This window comes from Pelophylax lessonae, assembly GCF_965119305.1.
Source record: "Pelophylax lessonae genome assembly, chromosome: 1".
In the NCBI taxonomy this organism is placed as follows: Eukaryota; Metazoa; Chordata; class Amphibia; order Anura; family Ranidae; genus Pelophylax; species Pelophylax lessonae.
The window spans coordinates 226,757,577-226,785,103 of NC_138768.1; the positions used below are offsets into that span (position 1 = coordinate 226,757,577).

Genomic DNA, 27,527 nt, shown 5'->3' on the forward strand with positions numbered 1-27,527 from the left:
CCTCCAGCTAATCTATAACTTCCATCAGCTCATCCTCCACAGTTACACCCTTCTGTACCACCTGCCCCATGCTATTAGATTGTAAGCTCTTATGAGCAGGGCCCTCTTGTATTTTTTTTTTGCATTGTAACTGTACTGTCTCCCTTTTATATTGTAAAACGTTGCGTAAACTGGTGTTGGCACTTTAAATCCCTTATAATAATAATTTATGGCTTTAGGCCTATGCTCCTCAGCAGTTGTGTATATAGGATGGCTGTATGCAGCGCCTGGGCTCCCTACACTGGACGCGGCCTCATACACTAGTGTGCACGAGGCCTAAGTAGCATTTTGCTATCCTTCACAACATGCTAAAAAATGATACAGCCAGCAGTGTTCTTTGTGAGTTTATTGTAAGGAAATATCTTTACAAAACGTTCCTTCCCTTTGCACATGTTCTGCTCAGTTGTGTAGACTGTGGAGCTGGATGTGTGGAGAGGTATCCAGGGATCCTCTACTACCCGCTGACGTCACAAGAACTCCCTCCCATCCATACACAGCTAGCCACTGCGGGGAATCCTGGTGACGTAGGAGCGACGTCGGGGCGATCACGTGCATCGTTGCAGTCACCTCCCTCCTCCGGCCCTCTGAAATATTAGTGCGGTCCAAGATGGCGGTAGAGGTCGGCCGGACTCGTGTTAGCCGGCACTGAGTGCGCAGAGAGAGGTCGGGCTGACTGAGACATAGAGGGCGGCAGGAGGAGAAGAGAGCCGGCGCCTGGGCGCCACACTGGCCTGGCTGCGGGAGACGGATAGCGGGGTGCCCTTGAGGAAGGCGGAGGAGAGGGGAAAGAGGTGTCCGGCCGGGGCCATGTTCTCAGTACTCTCATACGGCAGGTTGGTGGCCAGAGCGGTGCTCGGAGGACTCTCACAGACCGACTCCCGGGACTACAGCCTGGTGACCGCTAGCTGCGGCTTCGGGAAGGATGCCAGGAAGGGGATCCTCAAGAAGGGCATGTGCTACGGGGACGACGCCTGCTTCATTGCCCGACACCGAACTGCAGATGTCCTAGGTAAGGGAACCACAAGTGCCAGCGGGCAATCAGGTGCTGGCACTACTACTGCGACCATGTACTCATCAGTGTGTAGGACTGGACACCACTACACCATGACCCCAAGTGTTCTACAAGTGCAGATGTCTCTCTCCCCCCTCCCGACCTTGCCCGCGACCTCTCATGCCCTGCTGACCTTGCCCAAGACCTCTCATGCCCTCCCGACCTTACCCGTGACCTCTCACCCTGTCCCGACCTTGTGCGCGCCCGTGGCCTCTCACCCCCACGTCCTGACCTTGCCAGTGGCCTCTCAACCCCCCCCCCCCCCTCCTGACCTTGCGCACGCCCACGGCCTCTCACCCCCTCCTGACCTTGCCCGCGGCCTCTCACCCCCCTTTGCGCGCCTGCGGCCTCTCACCCCCCCCTCCTGACCTTGACCGCGGCCTCTCACCCCCCCCTCCCAACCTTGCGTGTGCCCACGGCCTCTCATCCCCCCCCCCCTCCCGACCTTGCGTGTGCCCGCGGCCTCTCATCCCCCCCCCCTCCCGACCTTGCGTGTGCCCGCGGCCTCTCATCCCCCCCCCCTCCCGACCTTGCGTGTGCCCGCGGCCTCTCATCCCCCCCCCCCCCCCCCCGTCCCGACCTTGCGCGCTGCCTCTCACTCCTCCCGAACGTTGCATGCGCCCGATGCCTCTCGCCCCTCCCGACGTCGCCCCCCCCCCCCCCCGACGTTGCGAGCGCCCCCGCTGCCTCTCACCCCCCCCCCCCCGACGTTGCGCGTGCCCGCTGCCTCTCACCCCCCCCCCCTCCCGACGTTGCCCGGGGTCCCTTCTCACCCCCCCCTCCTTCGACCTTGCCCGTGGCCCCTTCTTCCCCCTCCTCCCCCTCCTCCCTTGCCCATGGCCCTCCTCCCTCGACCTTGCACGCGCTCGTGGCCTCTCTCCCCCCGACCTTGCGTGTGCCCGTCGCCTCTCTCCCTCCTCCACCGACCTTGCGCTCGCCCATCACCTCTGTATAGTGTATGGCCAGCTTAGGGTAAATGTTTAGATGTGCAATCCTGGTGGAGACAACTTGTCAGCAATGGGATCACTAACCAAACTTTTACCTGTTTTCTTTGGTGTCGCTTTCTTGCTAGCCAGAGGAGGATGACACTGTTGGTGGTAGCGGGTGAGATTCTGCCATCTTCCAGGCCAGTGGGTGAGCGATTCCATCGGGAAGTGATTCTACCACTCACTATGTGTCACCAGCGGCACACTTCATTGTCTGACATGGTCCCAAGAGTTCGTTCACACACCAGTTACATTAATCTTAGGGCTCGCTATCTGTTATGCTGCGTTGATCCACACAGATTAATGCAGGCTCAGCACAAGTTCCATAGGAAATAGCTGTATTCTATGTGTCCTGTTCACACCACGATGCTGCATTGAGGTGAGATGTAAAGAAATGCAGACATGTAGTGTTAAATAGCACAACTCACGGCACCACAGCGTGCTGCAGTGCGTAGACTTGAATAAATTGACATTTTGTGACACTTCATTAAAGTAGGGAAACACAAAACAATGCCTTGCACTGTAACAATGCAAATCAGCGCTCTCCCACACAATGGACACCGGCTTGCGTGCTCGCTTCAGCATGCAGTCTAGTGTGCCCTCAGGAAACCATTGCATCTCTAGAAAGACTGTTTTGAATAGAGCGGGGAATAGTACGACCCTGTGTCAAGTTTTTATTGTGGTCTGTGTTCCATAGGGGGAATCCAAAATTCCCCAGAGAAAGGAGGAATCCTCCAGTGGGGATGCTTGGTATAAAGGGGAGTTCCTCTCACATACGGAGGTTTCCTCCAACTTCCTGTTGCATCTCTTTGGCCAGGAATCGGTACGCGGGAAGCAAAAAAAAGAGAACTGGCAGGTGCTTTAACCCTTTCCAACTCTATACAAATCTACAAAAATAGTTTTTATATAGTATGTAGTGTTGAGCTTACATGATTGGAGCTAAGTGGTGTGTGACCAATACCACAACACTTTATTTTGCATTAGATGGCATCTAGTAAGATTTGCATTTTGTAGGGTTGCATTTCAATTCATCCCTTGGGGTAATTTAGCTTTGGTGGCATGAAAATCAGAATGCAGAGCATTTCCCTGCCTTGGTCTAATGACTTTGAAAGACGTTCTGCCCATAGAGGACACAGAGACAGGGTTTGCACATGGTGCCCTACCTCTTTTGGCATGAAACCCTACCCCAGCCTTGTTTTTGCTGGATTGATTTCTTTGGCAGTGTATATAAAATAAACTTGTGTGCTGAATCTGCACCTTGTGTTTCCATTATCTTATTAGGAGGGGAATGTTTGTAGAATACATGTCCTCCCTGATAAGTTGTAACACAGCCATGGTAGACTTACAAAGGGTTAATACCATCTAAAAATGTTCATAAGGCAGTGCTGACTTTGCTGCCCTTCCATACTCAAGGTCACACTGAGATATAGACTGGTAGAAGCATGGATGTACGTTTGTCACATTCCAGTTGTGTGAGAAGTCAGGTCATTTTGCTGGGGGTTAGAACCCTTGTCTGTTTTTACTGCTACCCCGGCTCTGCTAAAGAGTTTTCCTTCATTTCCTGTTCTTCTTACAGTATTTATTTGGACTGGAATTCAGAGGAACTCTCTAATAGCAACAGACAGAAATAAAACCTTTTTATTTTAGTAGAGCAGGGCAAGGCTAGAAACCCTGTCAGCTCTTTATTTCAGTTTGTCTGCACATTGATGAATTAAAGTGGTTGTAAAACTCAAATCAAAAGCATATCCCGATTTAGTGTGTACTTGTCTATTAAGAGCACTAAGTGTCATTTCTGTCTACTGCTTCGTTCCTCTATCAGCATGAGTCACTTCTGACAAATGTTCCTGACACCAAGAGGAAAAAGGTGACGGGAGGCAGTGGTCCTCAACTCCGGTCCTCAGGGCCCACTAACAGGCCAGATTTTAAGTATTACCTTGGGGAGATGCAGACTAAAATACTGCAATCACTGAGCAGCAAATGATATCACCTGGGATGTATTTCAGTTATCTTGCAAACCTGGCCTGTTAGTGGGCCCTGTAGGCCAGGGTTGAGGACCACTGACGGGAGGGACCTCCAGCTGATTGACAGCCTCAGCTCTGTTCCTGTGTGAATGAGGGTGTCTCTTCCCTCCAGTCGGCTCTCCTCACTGAGTTTTGCAGTGTAATTTCAATTCTCTGTCCCGTGTTTTTTTTTTTTTTTTTTTTTTTTTTTTTTTTTTCTGACCGCTCAAATCAGCTTTATAAATTCTGGAATTGATTGGATGAAGGGAAGGCTGCAGATAAACAGGAACAACTTATGTAGGGAGATTTGTTTAATCTGTGTATTGCCTGAGGCTAGTCGCTTTACTGTAGGTAAGGGTTTACAACCACTTTAATGTATTAGATTTGAGAAGGCTTTGAGGCTTTATTTCCAAGGATGGTATATGCTTGACAGGGTGGATAACAAAAATGTTCAATTTTATTTATTTTTTCATTAAAAAAAAAAAAAAAAAACTTTTTTTTTTTATCAAATTTAATTAAAAAATGCTTTTGGAGTCCAAATCTATTCAAAGATTAAAGAAAAAAAAACTTATCTTTGAATAGATTTGGAGACTAAATTTGATTAAAAAAAAAAAAAAACTTTTTTTAAGATACATCATTATTTAGTTCAGCATGAAATGGAGCTTAGTTATGTAGCATGAGGCTGTATATTCTGCAATATTTACATTTTTGGTAAACTCATTCAGTGAATCAAAGCTCTGCAAGCTGAGAGAACATGCTCTGTATTGATGCATTCACACAATTTCACACTAACTACCAGCAAGAATAAGTGGCGGTTCACATTTATGCAATGCGGGAACGCTGCGAATATACAGCGTGTTCCCGCATTTCATCCGCAGCACAGGCAGTTCACACTGCCAGATGCGATACGCTGGGGGTGTCAATTGAAAGTTACGACACCCCCAGATCAGATCGCATATCGCAGTGTGATCTGAGAGTTCGCACAGAATCGGATCACACTATTGTGAACCACCATGCGATCCGATTCTGCTGCGGACAAAAAAAAGGGTTCTGTGCGTATTTAGTGCGATTGCTGTAACTGTATGGCTGAATTTGCACCGCACAGACATCGCATGTAATTTTAGAAGCAGTGCGCTCCGAATTAGATGCAATCTCTGTGTATCGCATAAATGTGAACCCGCACCAAGTCCTCACATTTAAAGAGCACCTGTCATTTCAGATCCATTATGGCAGCGCCTGTTAGCGGGCATCCACTCACCTGCTGCCGCCACGTCCCTCACCTTGTTGTGTCACTGCCACATCACCAGCCGTTCCATTAAAGTGAATGGGTCGTTGAGTCAACAGCGGGTCAGAGGAGAAGGCGCTGCGGGACAGAGATGACCTTTTGTTCTTTAAAAATTATGGCTTAAATCAAACCTTTTTACTAGTGAGTTAAATCAAATCTACCCTAATGCTCAACCTTTCTTTGACTATATATTTCTGATACTCTCAGTAGTGGAATAAGACTGGAGTTACTGTTCCGTGTGCATGCAGCCCCCATGGTAATGGAACGCATGTAGGTTTTACTGTCACACTACAGTGCAGCACATATGTGAACCAGCCTCAAAGGAAAGAATAGGATTTCTGTTTGGCATCTATGAGTTTATGCCACATTAAAACAGACAAGTATGAATAGGCTGTAAAATGAATTGGAGAATGCCTTCCTAATATGAAAAATACTTTATACTATTTAACTTTTTACATTCTTATTTTACCAAGTAAGCCTTCATGTCTATACGTGGCTATATGAAGATACTTTTATAAATGTGCACCCAAATAGACAGCATTTTGATTTTTTTTTTCTCTTTGGATTTGTGGCCTTGCTAGCATTTAGCACCTGGCTTTCCATGAGGATGATCCGACTTAAGGCTTGGGAGCAGCATACCGCATACTTCTATTGTAATGCATTTGAGAGCTATTCGAAATTAACGTCACCGCAATGCACCAGTTTGTAGTGCGGTAATGTGTGATAAATGTGTTTTAGTGCATGTCACTGCAGAGTGAAGATCTGAATGGGCCAAAAACTGCACTTAGTCACACTAAATTATATCCTTATTCTCCAAAAATCCATAAACATCCACTCCTTAATGGCCCTGAATCTATTTTACATGAAATCGTTTCTATGTTTTTTTTTTTGGTCACCTTGTAATGTCCTTTTCTAAACCTCTCCTTTTGCCGCTCACTCCTGTCTGTTTGGAGCAGGACAGGGTGGCCACATTCCTACATGCTTGAATAGAACTTTTTTTTTTTTTTTTATAGATAGAACTGGGGTGTATGTTGCTTTAAAAGCAGACGCCACTAGATATATATTTGGTTTAGTTTCACTTTTTATATCTAAGACCTTCCTTTCCCTTACCTCATTTCTAAGTTCTATGAACTGCCATTAAAGAACGCAACTCATCAAAGTGTCTGAGGGGTGTTCTGAAGAGGCTAAAGAGTATTTTTGATGCTCAGCAGACACCCCTTTAATGCCAACTTTTTAAACTATATCTAATGTTCTTTATTTCTAAATGAGAGGGTTTTAAATCTGACGACCAACTCCCTGTCAATCATAGCCAATGAGGAGAGAGTTGGGGGCAAGGCCAAGCCACACTGTGTGTGTAAATGGCAATGTCCATTCACAGAAGCTCGGTTCGGGAGCAAGCCTGCTTGAGTTCCTCCATAGCTAGTTACTCAGCAGGGGGAGGAGCCAAGACCGCCGGCATGGAGCCCAAAAAGAAATGGGTTAGGGCTGCTCTGTGCAAAACCATTGCACAGAGCAGCTAAGTATAATGTTTTTTTTTTTTTTTTATCGCTTTAAGGCTTGCCATACATTGTACAATTTTCTTTCCTTCAACCATGAGTTAGATCAACTTCAGTACAACCAGCCTGTCCTATAGATGGATCGAAATTCATCAGTTTCCTACTAAACTTGAATTTTGATAGTCTGTGGCTGGCTTTAGAGGCTTGTTAAATCCTGCCTTAAGATGTTTCTGCATTTCATTCAGGCAAATCTGCTTTGTTGCATTGTGTCCTGAGCTGGTTGTTTTTAGTGGGGGGTTTTATGAAATGTCACTTCTTTTCCTGCTCAGACAGAAGCTTTGATATTGTTTTGTCAGTGACTTGGGCATTCCATTCATAGTTTAAAAAAAAAATCCAAAAAATGGGTGCAAAGGTGATAGTTCCAACAAGTATAATGTGTAATCCCACAGAATAGCAGCTCACATAGAACAGAGAAGATGACAAAAAACTCAGACAATGGAGCGCCTCTATTGTATACTAGTTTAGAATGTCCCACCAGTGTGAGAAGATAAACAAGCATTCACAAATTATGGTAAAATTTAGATATCTCATACAAATCAATTTGCATGTGGTGGAGCTGGTTGAAAACCACTGCAGAGAGATAATGGGTGACTCACAAGCTTGGTCCCAGGGGAGGTGTAACCCAATGCTGGTAACTGATGGAATAAAGTTACTCCAGCAGCCGCCGGGATTGAGTTTTTCTCATGTAATCTATTCTACCGGTTTAGTGTTTCTAGATTTGGAGGAATGATGAGGAACTTATCGCCAGAAACCATTGCAAACCAACAGCTGGCAAGTCATTTTTGCACTATGCGAGTTGCTACCATCCTTGGAAAAATAATATATCCAAGGGTCAGTTACAGACTCAAGAGGAACTGTACCAAGGTCCAAGATTAGATTTCACTAAGCAGTGATCACTGGGGCAAAATCTGAAGAGAAGGGTTATCCTCAGGATCTCCTACGAGACGATTCAACACCTTTTTTGGGAGATCGGGATAATACCAAGAAAGAAAATTCAAACAGCTCCTTACACCAGTACACAATAGAGGCGCTCCATTGTTCCTACAGAGTTTGGAGCTCATCAGACCTCGTCACAGTGGCACCAGTTTTCCAAGTTCAGGAGCTGATCTGGATTCCTCAGCCATAGGCAGTCATAATTCTACTGTCCTGCATAGTGTATATAGATTTCATGTACAACCACAAATGCAATGTGGTTACACAGAATACTTATTATATGGTATAAGTAAAGCGTACAAGAAAATTGTATAATGTATGGCCAGATTAAATAAAAGATGAGCACAGGTGTAAACCTGTAAATTGAATCTGGGTAATATATGAAAAAGGAGGGAGGGATAGCAAAGTTGTGACAGGGAGATCTGAATCACCGAACAACCCTGATAAGGGGGATTAAAAATGTTAAGCTATTTCGTTTCACTGGGTTAGATCAGTGGTCCTCAACTCCGGTCCTCGGGCCCACTAACAGGCCAGGTTTGCAAGATAACTAAATTACATCACAGGTGATCTCATTTGATGCTCAGTGATTGCAGTATTCTAGTCTGCATCTCCCCAAGGTAATACTTATGCCCCATACACACGTGCAGATTATCTGCAGACTTTTGTCTTCAGATTTACCTTTTCTATGTAGTGCAAGGGCCTGCCGGATTGCATACAAATTGAAAGTGTTTAGGTTTGACCTCATATTATATGGTTTTGGTAAGTCTGCAGATAATCTGCACGTGTGTATGGGGCATTAGTCTGGCCTGTTAGTGGGCCCCAAGGACCGGAGTTGAGGACCACTGGGTTAGAGGACACATGTAATTTGCAGTAGAGGTTCTACATTTGCTAGTAGGCCTGTAATTCTGTGTTGATTTACTGGGTGAATAGGTTATTGGGCTATAAATGGGTGATAAATACAATTTGGATGCCATATACTACATAGTTTTATGGGATTTGGGTCATTATAAACTAAGAGTGCTGTTTTTGTTAAAGTTTTATCTGGAATGGGGAACAATAGATATGGAATATTCTGAGTCACAGAAGTAGGAGTATTTTGCTTGATCTCGTGAATTTTTCCACAGTGAAGACCAAAAAAGTTCAATGACTCATACACGAAACTAATTCTATTTGATTCAGGCCATATAAGGGATTAACCCTGTTTGCACATGAATTGGGTAGATAGAAAAATCTTCAAATATGATTTAATTCCTGTTTTCCCATTTAAATGTGGTTTAGATATTCCTGTTTATATTTGTGAAGTGATCTATGTACACTAAGGTGGACTACACATACACATTTGAATAATCGGTCTAATTTGTGTATCAATGTTTGGAGTTTCAGCTTTTTAGATCCTAGCTATAATGTTGGGCATATTTGTTCATTATCTAGGCAGGTTCTGTTTTGTAGCGCTGCACACTGCTTGTGCTTTCTAATCTGGTTATTTTACAGCACTTTTTCCAGAGAAAACCAGAGGATGCTGTCTCTGATAACATGAAGCAGCCATAGGGCATCTTGCACACTGCAGCTTAAAGCTCAGTACAGCTTTTTTTTTTTTTTTTTTTCTGAGCTAAAATACAACCCATTCATTGTAATGTGCCTATGCACACAGGTGCGTAAATGAGAGCCGTGCATTCTTCAGTAAGAACAAAATAGAAAAATCTGCATTTTTGGACAGTAATTTACGCCTAATGCGCACAAATACGCGCAATTGTGCACAAATGAACGCACAAACATACTGTTGATCTGAAAAATGCGAATTTGCATATTTTACAAAAAACACAAATTTGCGTGAAAAGGAGATGCTCAAACAGGAGTATCGCGTGTAAGAGGCCTAATGATGCTGATAGACAGAGACCATGTAACCTTTATTTGGGAGTTTAGAAGCACCCTTCAATTAAGCCCTAGTAGGAAACGAGTAAAAAATTTGATGTCCTTTAAAATATACTGAATAAAATTATAAACGCAACACTTGTTTTTTGCCCCCATTTTTCATGAGTTGAACTCAAAGATCTAAGAAAACCGGGATTCATCCGTGAAGAGAACCCCTCTCCAAAGTGCCAGATGCCATGGAATGTGAGCATTTGCCCACTCAAGTCAGTTACGACAAACTGCAGTCAGGTCTTGACCCTGATGAGGAAGACAAGCATGCAGATGAGCTTCACTGAGACGGTTTCTGACAGTTTGTGCAGAAATTCTTTGGTTATGCAAACTGTTGCAGCAGCTGTCCGAGTGGTTGGTCTCAGACCATCTTGGAGGTGAAGATGCTGGATGTGGAAGTCCTGGGCTGGGGTGGTTACACATGGTCTGTGGTTGTGAGGCCGGTGGGATGTACTGCCAAATTCTCTGAAACGCCTTTGGTGACGGCATATGGTAGAGAAATGAACATTCAATTCACAGGCAACAACTCTGGTGGACATTCCTGCAGTCAGCATGCCAATTGCACGCTCCCTCAGTCACGGTTCACACTATTGCGATGCGGGAACACTGCGAATATACAGCGTTTTCCCGCATCGCATCTGCAGGGCAGGCAGTTCACACTGCCATATGCGATATGCTGGGGGTGTCAATTCAAAGTTGGACACCCCGAGATCATATCGCAGTGCGATCTGACAGTTCACACATGAATCGGGTCGCACTGGTGTGAACCACCATGCAATCTGATTCTGCTGCGGACCAAAAGGGTCCTGTGCGAGTGCACTGCGATTGCGGTGTGAATTCAGCCATACAAACTGTATGGCTGAATTTGCACCGCACAGACATCACATGTGATTTTAGGAGCAGTGCGCTCCCAATCATATGCGATGTCTGTGCACGTTTAAGGGCCCTTTCACACAGACGGGGACCGTTCAGATCCACCTTTTTTTTTTTTTTTTGGCGGATCTAACAGTTACCCCCCCCCCTCATGCATTCCTATGGGGCATCGGATGTCAGCAGAGACATGTCCGCTGACATCCCTCCCAATCCATTAAATCTGGACTGATAGAAACCCTATTTTTCATCCGTCCATCGGATCGGATGATAACGGACCGACGGTCCATGCTCATCCGATTTCCCCCATAGAGATGCATGGGGAACTGACAGCTGTGTCTGTGCACACAGCACATAGACACAGCTGTCGTCCTCCTGCTCAGCGGGGGATCAGCAGATCGATCCCCCCCACTGAGAAAAGCGGGGTCAGATGGACTACAAGTGATTAAGAGCTCTAATGGGCCATACACACTATAAGATTTTCTGAAGACTTTTAGACTTACCAAAACCATATAATATGAGGTAAAACCTAAATACTTTCAATTTGTATGCAATCTGGCAGGCCCTTGCACTACATAGAAAAGGTAAATCTGAAGGAAAAAGTCTTGAGAAAATCTTATAGTGTATATGGCCCTTTCACACGGGCGCTCCGTCCGTAAATCATCCTATTTTTTTGCGGATGATTTACGGACATAATGTAAGTTAATGGCATTGCGGATGTCAGCGGAATACCATCTGCTGACATCAGATTTTCTTCCTTTCAGTTCTGTTCCATTTTTTCGAACGGAACAGAACCCTATTTTTCCTCCGTTCAAAAAACGGAAAGGAAGCAAAATCGGATGTCAGCGGTGTCATCCGATGACATCCGCAATGCCCATAGACTTACATTATGTCCGTATATCATCCGCAAACGGATGGGATGATATGCGGACATACGGAGCGGATGACACAAGTGTCGTCCGCTCCGTGAAAAAAAAAAATTAGGAGCGGAGAATAAAAACTGATCGCCTGTGTGAAAGAGCCCTTAGAGTGGTCTTTTATTGTGGCCAGCCTAGGGCACACCTGTGCAATAATCATGTGGTCTAATCAGCATCTTGAAATGCCACACCTGTGAGGTGGATGGATTATCTTGGCAAAGAAATGCTCACTAGGGCCCTTATTACACTTGCGGACCGTTCAGATCCGCCTGTCAGTTTTTCAGGTGGATCTGAATGGATGCCCCATGCATCTCTATGGGGCATCGGATCTCAGCGGAGACATGTCCGCTGACACCCGATCCTGTCCTCCAAATTGGAACGGATGGAAACCCTATTTTCCATCCGTCGATAGGATTGGATGAGAATGGACAGGTGGTCCGTTCTCATCCAATTCCCCCATAGAGGAGAGCGGGGATCTGACACCTCCGTCTCCACACACAGAGCGGAGACAGAGCTGTCATCCACCTGCTCAGTGGGGAATTGGTGGATCGATCCCTCGCTGAGCAGCACGGCTCTGTAAACGGAACGGAGCCGTCTGAAAGGAGCCTAAGGCTGGCCCCAAGTTTATTGTACAATTTTCTGTTAGATTTACCACAAACCACAATATGAGGTCAAAGCTACACAACACTTTCACGTGTATCCAATTAGGTAGGCCTTTGTACTACGTAGTTGAAGGTAAATTTAAAGAAAATTGTTTAATGTATGGCCAGCCTAACACAGATTTAGACAGACTTGTGAACAATATTTGAGAGAAATAGGCCTTTGTGTACATGGAATAAGTCTTGGATCTTTGAGGTCAGCTCATGAAAAATGGGGGCAAAAACAGTGTTGCGTTTTAATTTTGTTCAGTGTAATTGTGTGACTAAAACCCCGTACACACGATCAGACATGATCAGATTATCGAACGATCTGTCGTCAGTTTTTTGTGGCATGCTAGTCTGATGTGGAAAGTGAAGAGGTTATTTTCATACGAATTTTCCCGTATGACCGAATTCTACTTCAGAAGTGATGTCATGTGTTGGATTGCTTTGTATGCGTTCTTTCGTCTCTGAGCATGCCCAGTCTTGCTATTAAGATTTTTTTTTTCCCGTCAATCTGTACTAATGAGATGAAAATCGGACGTTGTTTTGACGGGACGACAATTTTATAGCCTGCACATCTGAATTTTGTCAGCCGAAAAGTCAGAGTTGACTGTCGAAAGCACCATACTAAGAATCCGAAAATCGGCAGATTGGTCGTCGGACGAATTTTCCCTACAGATTTTCTTATCGTGTGTACGGGCCTTTAAGGCTAGGTTTGCAGTCCGGAGACCAGTGTGGTTTGGTTCACTGGTTCAGGTGCAAATTTTTACTTGAATTTGCACCTAAACTGGACTCAAAATCGCACAGGACCCTTTTCAGAAATTGACCACGGCCTGCCCCAGACATGCATGAACCGGCTCCATTAAAAGCCGGTCTGATTCGCATGTTCACATTAGATACGGTTAAAAACGCATATGTGAACGGAATCTTAACATCAGTTGTCTGCCCAGTACACAAGCTGAGTTTTTGATGAAGTTTTCAGCCTTGACAGTGCATTCTGATTGCATGATTCAGTGTAGGTGTGAGAAAGGTGAAATGCTTTACTGGCTTCTTTCCAGAGAAAGCTGGTACAAAGCTGTATTGGGCTGGAAACACTGAAGGTCATACAAAGGGCTTCCCTGCTACTTGAAAAGGCTTTTGCTTTCCCTGTGACATGTTTAGCAAAATTAGTGTACATGTGAAGACTTTGAAAATCAGGTATGACCATATGCACATCAAGATTCCGTTGCGCTACTGAGCTCTTTGTAGTTTTTGTGGCACCAAGCCTAGGGCTTCATCTTGTGACCAATAACGCCTAGATTCTTTCGGTTTTAAGTGAGGTACATATGCAAACCTCTCGAGTAGTAGCAAATAATGCAAGAAGTGTAAGTAAATCAACCCTAAATTCCTAACACTTCATGAATCTGTAAGTTGAAGTGTTTTTTTTTTTTCCCCCTTTCTAGGAACTAATAGACAAGGGCTTACTAAAACAATGGATGAGCAGAAACACTGATTTGTGCTGGTGGCTTGGTTTGTTCACCCTTTGGTTGGTAGAGTGTGACCAGTTTGCTGATGGTTGTCAGAATTTGTTCATTTGCTTTCCTCTCTGTGATCTGCTAGTTGCCTTGTTCGGTCAGAGCTTCAAACCAAGCAAAGCACACAGTCCAAAATATTTATTTTTTTGTTTTAACTGCGATTTACACCTTGGTGCAACGTGTAGCACCTTAGAATGTGAGTAGGAATACTTTTGTTGTGATTTTGAAAAAAGGTTAAGATTTCACATTATGGTGAATCCCCCTTTTTTCATGATTCCTGTATATACCTGTGAGCACACTCCCAATTTGACAGGAGTGGTGGATAAATTCAGAGGTGGGGCAACCCTCTGGTGATGGAAAGTGTGGCAGAACATCAGAGCCGCTGTGGACCTCTTGAAGATGACATGTATTACATGACTTACCTGTAGCCGGTGGTCATGTGTGTTTGGTGAGTTCTCTGGTTTAGCAAAGTTAGTGGATCACTGGAACACTATGCTGAGGATTCCTATCACTATTTTGAAGAATGTTTGTACAGCACTTTTTGGTGTTTGGTATTCATTTTGAGTTGAGTCCTCTAAAGTGTAATGCCACTTATTGAGAGAAAAAAAAACATTCCCCTTATGGTTATCTATTACATTACAAGATACAATGCGATTAGAGGAGGAGCGTTTTAACCTCAGGCAACGTGGGGGGTTCTTTACTGTTAGGGCTACAAGATTGTGGAATTATCTACCACAAGAGGTGGTTTCTGCGGGAAGTATGGTGGCTTTCAAAAGACTTAATGGCCATACACACTATAAGATTTTCTGAAGACTTTTTTTCCTTCAGATTTACCTTTTCTATGTAGTGCAAGGGCCTGCCAGATTGCATACAAATTGAAAGTGTTTAGGTTTGACCTCGTATTATCTGGTTTTGGTAAATCTAAAGGAAAAAGTCTTCAGAAAATCTTAGTGTGTATGGCCCATTAGACATACATCTCAAGGATCAGAACATTCAGGGGTATGAGAGATGATTACGGCCACACACCTACACAGGTTGCACTGAATGGACTATTGTCTTTATTCAACTTCATCTACTATGTAACTATGTAACAAGAATTGTAACAACCTACCTTGTTCAGAAATCAGTTTGTTCCTCTGTCCTGAGTGGGTCTATGGAAGTGGTTTCATAATTATCTATCAGCTGTGCAGATGCAGAGCACTATATGGGAATGTGGGGTATCTCACCAAAAATTGCATTTTTGTTCCAGGGAATGCCTGAACTATATCTTGGGCAGACATCTGGTAAAATTGGTGATGGGATTATTTTATAATATGAGAGCATCAGGAGTGGAGGGGCGGGCAATGACACGGTGGGGGGGGGCACAGACAGAGCAAGGCTGCGGATGATAGAGGCACGTACAGTGGGTACGGAAAGTATTCAGACCCCCTTAAATTTTTCACTCTGTTATATTGCAGCCATTTGCTAAAATCATTTAAGTTCATTCTTCTTCCTCATGAATGTACACATACACTTCCTGAAAAAGTTGTCACCTTTCTTAAGCCTTGTACACACGATCAGATTATCAGACAAATTTTCTTTTGTTGTTTGTTGCATGCCAGTCTCATACCGAAAGTGAAAAGGTTACTTTCATTCTCGTACAACAGAATTCAACTTCCAAAGTGATTGCATGAATACTGATTGGACTTGATTAGGAAAGCCACACACCTGTCTATATAAGACCTTCCAGATCACAATGCATGTCAGAGCAAATGAGAATCATGAGGTCAAAGGAACTGCCTGAAGAGCTCAGAGACAGAATTGTGGCAAGGCACAGATCTGGCCAAGGTTACAAAAAGATTTCTGCTGCACTTAAGGTTCCTAAGAGCACAGTGGCCTCCATAATCCTCAAATGGAAGACGTTTGGGACGACCAGAACCCTTTCTAGAGCTGGCCGTCCGGCCAAACTGAGCTATCGGGGGAGAAGAGCCTTGGTGAGAGAGGTAAAGAAGAACCCAAAGATCACTGTGGCTGAGCTCCAGAGATGCAGTCAGGAGATGGGAGAAAGTTGTAGAAAGTCAACCATCACTGCAGCCCTCCACCAGTCGGGGCTTTATGGCAGAGTGGCCCAACGGAAGCCTCTCCTCAGTGTAAGACACATGAAAGCCCGCATGGAGTTTGCTAAAAAAACACCTGAAGGACTCCAAGATGGTGAGAAATAAGATTCTCTGGTCTGATGAGACCAGTGTTGCCAACCTCCCGGAGGGAAATTTACTGGCAAAACGTCCAAAATTTACGGACGGCACCAATTTTTTACTGGCATTGCAAAAATGTACATAAACAGGCTGTTTTCAGTGCTAAACCGTGCAAATATCAATACTTAGCACTATCTACAGGTTTATAGTTTATTAGCAATGTGTTTAGGTTAAACAAAAGTCAAAAACCATATTTCTCCATTAACATGGAGAGGTGAAGGGGGCACAGGAGCAGGACACTGATGTCCTCTGCCCCCGGGCCCCGACTCCTCTCTCTACTACTCCAGTCTGCAGTGCGCTGCTAGCTGTCGGACTCGGGGGGGGGGGGGGGGGGGGGTGAGAAAGAGAAAACCAATGGAGCTTCCCCTTTTTTGCAGACTGAGTGCCAGCCACACATTGCCCCCAATGATGGCAGAGTGCCAGCCACACATTGCCCCCAATGATGGCAGAGTGCCAGCGATCCCCTAGCACTTACCTCTCTCGCAGCTTCTCTTCAGTCCCCGGCTCCCCGCGGCGCCTCCTCCTCGTCCAATGGCACGGTGTTTGCCTTTCGGCCAATCAGGAAGCGGGAGGACCCGCTCCCTGATTGGCCAGGAGGATGATCCGTGTGACAATAGCGAATTCTCATTCGCTATTGTCACAGAATGGGCGGGTCTCCGAGTCCACTCCACACACAGTGAGTCCACACGCTGCACGCACTCACTGTCAGCGCCAGCGGCCGGCGGGAAAACTTGAATGACGGCGGAGGCAGGGGCGGGCGCAGGCGGACCTGCTGCATTGATCTCTGTGCGAGAACTCGTCTCGGAGTCAGTCGGGAATCTTCGGAACTGCGCGCCGCACATGCGCAGTTCCGACCTTGCCGCCGCCGTAGATTTACGGGCACTTTTCTCCTGCTACGGGCATTTACGGGCAGGAGAAAAGTGCCCTGTTAACGGGCTGTCCGTAAATCTACGGGCGGTTGGCAACACTGGATAAGACCAAAATAGAACTTTTTGGCCTTAATTCTAACAGTAATAAAAAGAAAAGAGAAGGCGCCTGGCCCTTTAAATAAAAGATTGTTGAACCTGCTGCCCTTTTAATTGTAAATAAAACAATAGGTATATATCATAGGTAAAAAGGTGCTGGTAATCTTAATATATCACGTGTTATAAAAATTAATAGGTGATTTAAAGTGTAATAGATGTGATTAAGAATTGCTACAAATATATATATGATCTACTATTGGTGCAATTAGCAAAGAAAAGTGCATACCAGTGCAATTTCAATTCAGAAGTGTTTGTGCTTCTCAAAGTAAATTAATCCACAAAGGTGTGGATCAGTGAACCAATAAATAGATATATAAAGAATTCCATACAAAAATCACATAAGAATATATAAAAATATAAAATGTGCTCCAAGTAGTGTTTAAAAGTCCAGGCAATAGCATGCAATCAAAATTGTGCTTGGTGGATTCTTATTAATCCATTCACAGTGCTCCAGGTGCTGGGATGTGACAACCGTGGCCTCTTACCAGCTAGCAGCAGGTCACAAGGACCCCCAACACCTGTGATCCCTTTATTGGGTGGATCAGACCTCTCCTCGATTGCTTGGATCTCTGGCTCCTATATTACTCGAGTTGGACCATGTAGTCCCCCCATACACATAAAGATATAGAAGAACAAATAGCCTCCAATAGTGAAATACTGTTTTATTCTCCAAAAAACATACACTATAAGGTGACAATTAGCCTCTTACTATTTGTTGTGCCCTCCTGGCACTGGGCAATTCGGCAGTACAAAATCGTTTTTTTGGGTCTTCGGAAGATATTCTCCGGGGATCTGCAGCACCCTGTATCTCCTTTCCCCCTTGTTTGTATTGCGGCGGTGGATGTGTATCCCAGCCTCTGCCTGAGGACGCTCGTTAAGCGAAATGCATTGTGGTCAATGCTAACCCGGAAGTAACACACAGAGGCATTCGGAACAGAGGCTGGGATACACATCCACCGCCGCAATACAAAGAAAGGGGGAAAGGAGATACAGGGTGCTGCAGATCCCCGGAGAATATCTTCCTAAGACCCAAAAAAACGATTTTGTACTGCCGAATTGCCCAGTGCCAGGAGGGCACAACAAATAGTAAGAGGCTAATTGTCACCTTATAGTGTGTGTTTTTTTGGAGAATAAAACAGTATTTCACTATTGGAGGCTATTTGTTCTTCTATATCTTTGTGTATGGGGGGACTACATGGTCCAACTCGAGTAATATAGGAGCCAGAGATCCAAGCAATCGAGGAGAGGTCTGATCCACCCAATAAAGGGATCACAGGCGTTGGGGGTCCTTGTGACCTGCTTCTAGCTGGTAAGAGGCCACGGTTGTCACATCCCAGCACCTGGAGCACTGTGAATGGATTAATAAGAATCCACCAAGCACAATTTTGATTGCATGCTATTGCCTGGACTTTTAAACACTACTTGGAGCACATTTTATATTTTTATATATTCTTATGTGATTTTTGTATGGAATTCTTTATATATCTATTTATTGGTTCACTGATCCACACCTTTGTGGATTAATTTACTTTGAGAAGCACAAACACTTCTGAATTGAAATTGCACTGGTATGCACTTTTCTTTGCTAATTGCACCAATAGTAGATCATGTATATATTTGTAGCAATTCTTAATCACATATATTACACTTTAAATCACCTATTAATTTTTATAACACGTGATATATTAAGATTACCAGCGCCTTTTTTACCTATGATATATACTTAATTCTAACAGTGTTAATTTCGTCGACTAAAACCGACTAAAACGTTTTTGTCGACTAACACAATTCAGATGACTAAAATAGGACTAAAACTAAAATGGCATTTTAGTCAAAAGACTATAACTAAAACTAAATCGAAATTTGCTGCCAAAAATTAACACTGGTGCATGCTCAAAGCATAAATAACATATTAGATTTTTCACTCTAGGACCAGCAGTAGTATATAATGAGTTTGGAAATTGTAGAGAAATGCTTAAATAATGCATTACAAATTACAATTGAACTACACCCATTCGATTATAGATGACTAAAATGAGTTTGTCGACTAAAATGTAGGGCGTTTTAGTCGACTAAAATATACTGGAGTTTTAGTCGACTAAATACGACTAAAACACTTGCAGAAGACTAAAATAGGACTAAAACTAAAATGCCATTTTAGTCCTAAGACTAAGACTAAAACTAAATTGAAATTTGCTGCCAAAATTAACACTGAATTCTAAGCAGTATGTGTGGAGAAAACCAGGCACTGCTCATCACCTGTCCAATACAGTCCCAACAGTGAAGCATGGTGGTGGCAGCATCATGCTGTGGGGGTGTTTTTCAGCTGCAGGGACAGGACGATTGGTTGCAATGGAGGGACAGATGAATGCGGCCAAGTACAGGGATATCCTGGACAAAAACCTTCTCCAGAGTGCTCTGGACCTCAGACTGGGCTGAAGGTTTACCTTCCAACAAGACAATGACCCTAAGCACACAGCTAAAATAACGAAGGAGTGGCTTCACAACAACTCCGTGACTGTTCTTGAATGGCCCAGCCAGAGCCCTGACTTAAACCCAATTGAGCATCTCTGGAGAGACCTAAAAATGGCTGTCCACCAACGTTTACCATCCAACCTGACAGAACTGGAGAGGATCTGCAAGGAGGAATGGCAGAGGATCCCCAAATCCAGGTGTGAAAGACTTGTTGCATCTTTCCCAAAAAGACTCCTGGTTGTATTAGATCAAAAGGGGGCTTCTACTAAATACTGAGCAAAGGGTCTGAATACTTAGGACCATGTGATATTTCAGTTTTTCTTTTTTAATAAATCTGCAACAATGTCAACAATTCTGTGTTTTTCTGTCAGTATGGGGTGCTATGTGTACATTCATGAGGAAGAAGAATGAACCTAAATGATTTTAGCAAATGGCTGCAATATAACAGAGTGAAAAATTTAAGGGGGTCTGAATACTTTCCGTACCCACTGTATATACTGTAGACCAGGGCTCAGCAGCCATAATACACCGTGGTGAGTTTACAGGGGGAGGGTAGAAACTGGCAGGATCAGCCAGGTTTTTAAGGTGATGCAGGGGGCCAAATGACAAAGCACAAGCACTGTGCTGTATAACATGCTTAATTCCCCTTTCACACTAGTGCGACTTGTCCTGCGATCTTGGACCGCAAAATCGCATGACAAGTCGTTTTCCATTATTTTCAATGAGCCCCATTCATATCAGTGCGTCTTGAAGTCTCACCGACCTCCAACGTAGTTCCTGCACTACTTTGCCACAATTTGATTGCTTTCGAGCCATAGCCATTGCTTTCAAAATCGCGGTAAAATCGCGTCGCATAAGTGTGAAAGGGTCCTTAAGGAAACAGTGTCTGTTTTATTTTAGGGTAACAAACACTTTGATTACAAAGCAAGTATAACTAGTTTGAACTGTATACCTTGCATCCTCTACAGTACTTAACCCTCTTATGTTAGAATTCCGTTACTATCCATGATGTTAGGGTCAGTTTTGACCCGTGTTTTAAATCAGCCATAAAATACCCTCTGAATAATTATTTATCATCAAATTTGTTTCTTACCTCTTGGTTACCTTGTTAGGCTTCTTTATCCTTGAAAAGATTGGTTTTAATATTTTTGGTGTGACCCCTTAGACCTTTCTTTTGATAGCATACTTCTCATTTTCAAATTTAAAAAATGGTAAAATAAAGTCAGCAACTCTGAAATGAATTTGTCCTATGTTTCTTCACTTTATTTAGAGAAGCAGACAAGCAGGAAAAGAGATAGGCCCCTCCCTAACTACAGCTCACAGGGTTGAGAGGGGATTGGCTGTCACTGTTACTAAGCAGAGAGAGTGTTTATGATTTCAGTTTTGGAACTTATTAGTGTCCTAAAATCCTATATTATAACTGGGTCAGAATTGACCCTAACACCATGAACGTCTTAATTTTCACCACAGTATTTTATAATTTAGTGAAAAGGATTATTTTTCTATTACATTGTTTAAATAGAGGTTCCTGACAAAGTAAAAAAAATCTTGATGCAATAAACAAATTTATGTGATACTTATAGACATTCAAAACCTGAGAATGGGTCAGTTTTGACCCTAACACAAGAGGAGGGTTAAGGACGAGTGCTTTTCTGTCATTTTCCTTATACAGTAACAAAATGGGACAATATGTGCATTTAATTAAACAGCTAGTAGTTTATAACTACTCATTTGAATGTGATTTCTTGTTTATACTCAGTGGCATAACAAGTTGTTCTGTTCTAGTCTGATGTGTTCCTATTTTGTCTTCTATCCTTGGGATAGGGCGTTAGCTGCTCTTGTAGTCTGTCATTTCTATGGCTCAGTTCTGTTCTCACCCTGTAACTTTCAGTACAGGTTCTTCCTAAAGCTGAATAGATGAGCAGTTGAAATATCATGATTTGCCTTTGAAAATGCTAGGAATTTTAGTGCTGTTCTCTGGAGGCTGTACATCCAAGGCTGACCTCAATGATTGTGCAGCAATCAGCACTTGTAGGGCTTTCCTGAGGGGTGATTGTGCAATTGGAATGCTGCTGTTTCTTTGAAATATACAATCCTATAGGATGTCTGAGTATGCCCCTTACAGTAATCACAGATGGGAACTGCCCTGTGCTGTAGGACTGGAACAGTAAAATTTAAATTTTTCTTTTTTTCTAGGCACCACGTGATCACTTTTGATTTTAAATCCTGAACTTAAGTGGGTACTGCACCAAAAAGCTGATGAGTAGGATATCAAGTATTGGCATATAGACTGTGCACGCTCTTTCTTGTAAACAAATGATTCTCATATGAGTACCTTCTTCATGTAGGCAAAGGAGAAACTATTCAGTTTTTCCACAATCAGGGTAACCGCGGTTTAGTTGATGCTTCTTAGTGGGATGTTCAGTGTGTTCTAGAGTGAAGAGAAGTTTGCTTTTTGGCCTCATGCACACTGGACGTTTTTACAGCTGCTAATTTTGGCGTCAGACTTTTTTTTTTTTTTTGCAGCTGATCAACTCTCCCCAGCATGGTATTCTATGTGTCCATGCACACAGACTGTTATGAGCAGTTTTTGGCAGGAGCGTTTTCTGGCTGGGGAAAAAAACCCTGAACTAGTTTAGTTTGCATATCGCAGTGCGAGCTGTCAATTTGGACATGAATCGGATCGCAAAGGTGTGAACACCCATGCGATCCGATTCTGGTGCGTACCAAAAAAGGATCCTGCAAGACTTTGGTCTGAATGCAATGCCAATCCAGCCATACAATCTATGGCTGAATTTGCATCGCACAGACATCGCATGTGATTTTCACAGCAGTGCGGTGCAAATCACAATGCGACGTCTGACATTGCTATAATGTGAACCGGCACTAACTGATAAAAGCTAAAAAAACATGGCTATTCTGCGTTTATCAACGTTTTTGGGCCATAAGCTTCTGTGGGAATATAGTTTTGCTAAACACTACAGCTGAAAAAAAAGCTAAACCCCAAAAAACTGAAACGCTACTGCAAAAAAGCATAAAAACTCCTGCTACAGCTTTCTAATGACGTTTTCATAAAGTCCAGTGTGCATGAGGCCTTAGAGCCAGTTCACACTGAGGCGACACGACTCCTTACTACTTCGGGGGCGACTTGTGCATTATCATGCACCACGACTTCGGTGCGACTTGCAGGGACTTCACATAATGGAAGTCTATGCAAGTCGCTCCGAGGTCGCCCCGAAGTAGTACAGGACCCTTTTTCTAAGTCGGAGCGACTTGTGTCGCTCCTATTAAAACGGGTCCTGTAACGGTCAATGGACCACGAGGGAGCGAGACTTGTCAGGCTGACAAGTCTCGCTAATGTGAACTGACTTACTGTTGTAGTTCTTCTATTCTTCATAGGTTACATTGGGTACATTTGCTGTCAATATCGTGTAAGCCAAAGCAAGAACTTCCATTCTGTGTTCTACAATTCAGTAAATCCATTCCCCACATCTTGGTCATGGTGCAATGCAGGAAATCTATTGCTGTAAACTGATCATTTGCAATACTCCTAATCCCAATGTGTGCATAAAGGTCAGATATCTGATAGTTGTGCCTGCAGGGATATAAATTATGGATACGATAAATGAATACTTTTTTCTGTGTTCACTACACAGACACTACCTTCAGGGCCGGACTGGCTAACCGGGATACCGGGAAAATTCCCGGTGGGCCGCCGGCCCTGGGGCCGCTGGTAACATGGGGCCGCTTTAACATGGGGCCGCAGCGCCGCTTTAACATAGGGCCGCGGCGCCGCTTTAAGCATTGGGGCCGCGCCGCTGTGATGATGGCCGCTGCAGCCCCGCCCCCGGCCCCCGCTGCACTACGCTACAGAGTGACGGACGGTCCGTCCGATATTTACTATTCCACGTCAGCCGCTGTGAGCGGCATGACGTCACGCAGCGGCTGCACGGCGGCGTGGATGATGGACCAACTGACTCTGACTGCCTGTGCCAGCAAGACTGACACGGGCGCGCCGACGCCGATCCCTCCTCCCACACTGTCCCACACAAAACTTCTTGTGCCAGCAGCAGCAGCAGCATGATGTGATTGCAGCAGGTAAGCCTGAGAGTGTGCCTTACTGCTGTCCCCTTATATGTCCATGTCAGCTCCTCTCTGTATAATGTCCACAGCCTCTGACCTCTCCTGTATAATGTCCACAGCCTCTGACCTCTCCTGTATAATGTCCACAGCCTCTGACCTCTCCTGTGCAATGTCCACACAGCCTCTGACCTCTCCTGTATAATGTCCACAGCCTCTGACCTCTCCTGTGCAATGTCCACACAGCCTCTGACCTCTCCTGTATAATGTCCACAGCCTCTGACCTCTGCTGTATAATGTCCAAACAGCCTCTGACCTCTCCTGTATAATGTCCGCACAGCCTCTGACCTCTCCTGTATAATGTCCACACAGCCTCTGACCTCTCCTGTATAATGTCCACAGCCTCTGACCTCTCCTGTATAATGTCCACAGCCTCTGACCTCTCCTGTATAATGTCCACAGCCTCTGACCTCTCCTGTATAATGTCCGCACAGCCTCTGACCTCTCCTGTATAATGTCCGCACAGCCTCTGACCTCTCCTGTATAATGTCCGCACAGCCTCTGACCTCTCCTGTATAATGTCCGCACAGCCTCTGACCTCTCCTGTATAATGTCCGCACAGCCTCTGACCTCTCCTGTATAATGTCCGCACAGCCTCTGACCTCTCCTGTATAATGTCCGCACAGCCTCTGACCTCTCCTGTATAATGTCCACACAGCCTCTGACCTCTCCTGTATAATGTCCACACAGCCTCTGACCTCTCCTGTATAATGTCCGCAGCCTCTGACCTCTCCTGTATAATGTCCACAGCCTCTGACCTCTCCTGTATAATGTCCGCACAGCCTCTGACCTCTCCTGTATAATGTCCACAGCCTCTGACCTCTCCTGTATAATGTCCACAGCCTCTGACCTCTGCTGTATAATGTCCAAACAGCCTCTGACCTCTCCTGTATAATGTCCACAGCCTCTGACCTCTCCTGTATAATGTCCACACAGCCTCTGACCTCTCCTGTATAATGTCCACACAGCCTCTGACCTCTCCTGTATAATGTCCGCAGCCTCTGACCTCTCCTGTATAATGTCCACAGCCTCTGACCTCTCCTGTATAATGTCCGCACAGCCTCTGACCTCTCCTGTATAATGTCCACAGCCTCTGACCTCTCCTGTATAATGTCCGCACAGCCTCTGACCTCTCCTGTATAATGTCCGCACAGCCTCTGACCTCTCCTGTATAATGTCCGCAGCCTCTGACCTCTCCTGTATAATGTCCGCAGCCTCTGACCTCTCCTGTATAATGTCCACAGCCTCTGACCTCTCCTGTATAATGTCCACAGCCTCTGACCTCTCCTGTATAATGTCCGCACAGCCTCTGACCTCTCCTGTATAATGTCCGCACAGCCTCTGACCTCTCCTGTATAATGTCCGCACAGCCTCTGACCTCTCCTGTATAATGTCCGCAGCCTCTGACCTCTCCTGTATAATGTCCACAGCCTCTGACCTCTCCTGTATAATGTCCGCACAGCCTCTGACCTCTCCTGTATAATGTCCGCAGCCTCTGACCTCTCCTGTATAATGTCCGCACAGCCTCTGACCTCTCCTGTATAATGTCCACACAGCCTCTGACCTCTCCTGTATAATGTCCACACAGCCTCTGACCTCTCCTGTATAATGTCCACACAGCCTCTGACCTCTCCTGTATAATGTCCGCAGCCTCTGACCTCTCCTGTATAATGTCCACAGCCTCTGACCTCTCCTGTATAATGTCCGCACAGCCTCTGACCTCTCCTGTATAATGTCCACACAGCCTCTGACCTCTCCTGTATAATGTCCACAGCCTCTGACCTCTCCTGTATAATGTCCGCACAGCCTCTGACCTCTCCTGTATAATGTCCGCACAGCCTCTGACCTCTCCTGTATAATGTCCACACAGCCTCTGACCTCTCCTGTATAATGTCCGCAGCCTCTGACCTCTCCTGTATAATGTCCACAGCCTCTGACCTCTCCTGTATAATGTCCGCACAGCCTCTGACCTCTCCTGTATAATGTCCGCAGCCTCTGACCTCTCCTGTATAATGTCCGCACAGCCTCTGACCTCTCCTGTATAATGTCCACACAGCCTCTGACCTCTCCTGTATAATGTCCACACAGCCTCTGACCTCTCCTGTATAATGTCCACACAGCCTCTGACCTCTCCTGTATAATGTCCGCAGCCTCTGACCTCTCCTGTATAATGTCCACAGCCTCTGACCTCTCCTGTATAATGTCCGCAGCCTCTGACCTCTCCTGTATAATGTCCACAGCCTCTGACCTCTCCTGTATAATGTCCGCACAGCCTCTGACCTCTCCTGTACCATGTCCGCACAGCCTAAGATGTCTCCTGTTCCATCCAATATGCAGCCTCTGACCATCTGTCCTGTGTTGCTATGCTGTAGCATATATTGCCAGAACATATCTGTCTTATCTATATATAATACAGTTTTCAAATGTGCTTTAAAATGCATGGTTTTCCCTTTTATGAAGAAGAAAATAATGACGTTCTGCTGTTGGGCCGGTATAATAATGCTATGGGGCTGGTATGAAATTATTTCCAGGGCTGGTTTTCATTCCCAGTCCGGCCCTGACTACCTTTTTTATTTGAACACATCGTCAAGTTTATTTTAGAGGGCAGTGAGAAGTGCAGCATTCTATTCCAAACAGGAACATTTTATTTTATTGTATTCAGACTAAATAAAGATGAATATTGGTTGCTATGGCTTACCACACCTTTTCATATTGCTCTCTGCTGATTGCTAATATCGGTTTTGCTAGACAGAGGACTCTTAGCTGCAGCTCAAATGTTTAGATACAGCATGTAAATAACGGAATCAGATTTTTGTTTGACTTTAATATTTCAATACAAGAATATTAGTGATACTAAAGTCTCTCCTCTTTAACCAAAAAAAATAAATAAACCCTTCTGTTGAGTGCCCCCACAGCAAGCAGCTTGCTATGGGGGGACACCTGAGCCGAGCTGCTGCTCCGTGTCCATTCAGACAAGGAACTGTGGCCTGCCCCTCTCCCTTTTTTCTTCTCATTGACTGACTTTTACAGCAGCCAGAGCCAATTGCACCGTGTTGCTGTCTCAGCCGGTGAGGAGGGGAGTCCCAGGCAGCTGAGACACTCTGCATCATCGCTGCATCTAGATAGATGGACCTCAGGTAAGTATTGGAGGTGCTGAGGGGGGTGCACACTGAAGGCTTTTTTTTTTCTTAATGCAAAGAATGCATTTGGATAAAAAAAAAAATGTTTGACTTTACAACCACTTTGATTACTGTTTACCTTTTTTAGTATTAGTTTTAGACTAAGTGCCGGTTCACACTGATGCGATGCGGGAAGGCTGCGAATTCGCAGCCTGTTTCTTGCATCGTAAACGCACCCCTGGCAGTTCACACTGCCATATGCGATACGCTGGGAGTGTCAATGAAATCCTAACGACACCCCCAGTTTGATCGCATATCGCAGTGCGATCTTTACAGTTCGCACATGATCGGATCGCACAAGTGTGAACCACTGTGCGATCCGATCCTGATGCAGCTGATAAAAAGGGTCCTGTGCGTCTTTGCTGCGGGTGCAGTGCGGATTTAGCCATACAAAGTGTATGGCTGAACTCGCACCGCACAGCCGATCGCATGTAATGAAGGAGCAGTGCGCTCCGACATTACATGCGATCACCGCAGCAGCACATGTGTGAACCGGCACTTAGTGGAATGTTGTAACCAGCAAGAGCTGATTTTTATGATTTGATTTTTTTTGTTTAAGTTTTTAGTGGAGTACTGTAAATGCAGTGTTAAAGCGGACCACTTTTTCCAAAAAGACAAATTTTTACATGTACCTGCTCCCACTTTTAGCCTGATCACCTAGGGCAATTCCACTGGCAGTTCCCCAAACCCCCCCGCTTGTAACCTTCTGGGACACGTCATAGGTTCACGAAGGCTGCGGGGCCATTCACAAAGCCGGACTTG

At 44.8% G+C, this 27,527-nt stretch overlaps 1 protein-coding gene across 1 annotated transcript in view; it reads left to right on the plus strand.

Annotated features, from left to right (window-relative positions):
* The first annotated feature begins 591 nt into the window (after positions 1-591).
* Positions 592-27,527, plus strand: part of PPTC7 (protein phosphatase targeting COQ7) — a 56,760-nt gene continuing 29,824 nt past the window's right edge. The window contains exon 1 of the mRNA XM_082269681.1: positions 592-1,048. Coding sequence (XP_082125807.1) covers positions 847-1,048 — 202 coding nt within the window. The 5' untranslated portion in view covers positions 592-846. The remainder of the gene's footprint in view (positions 1,049-27,527) is intronic.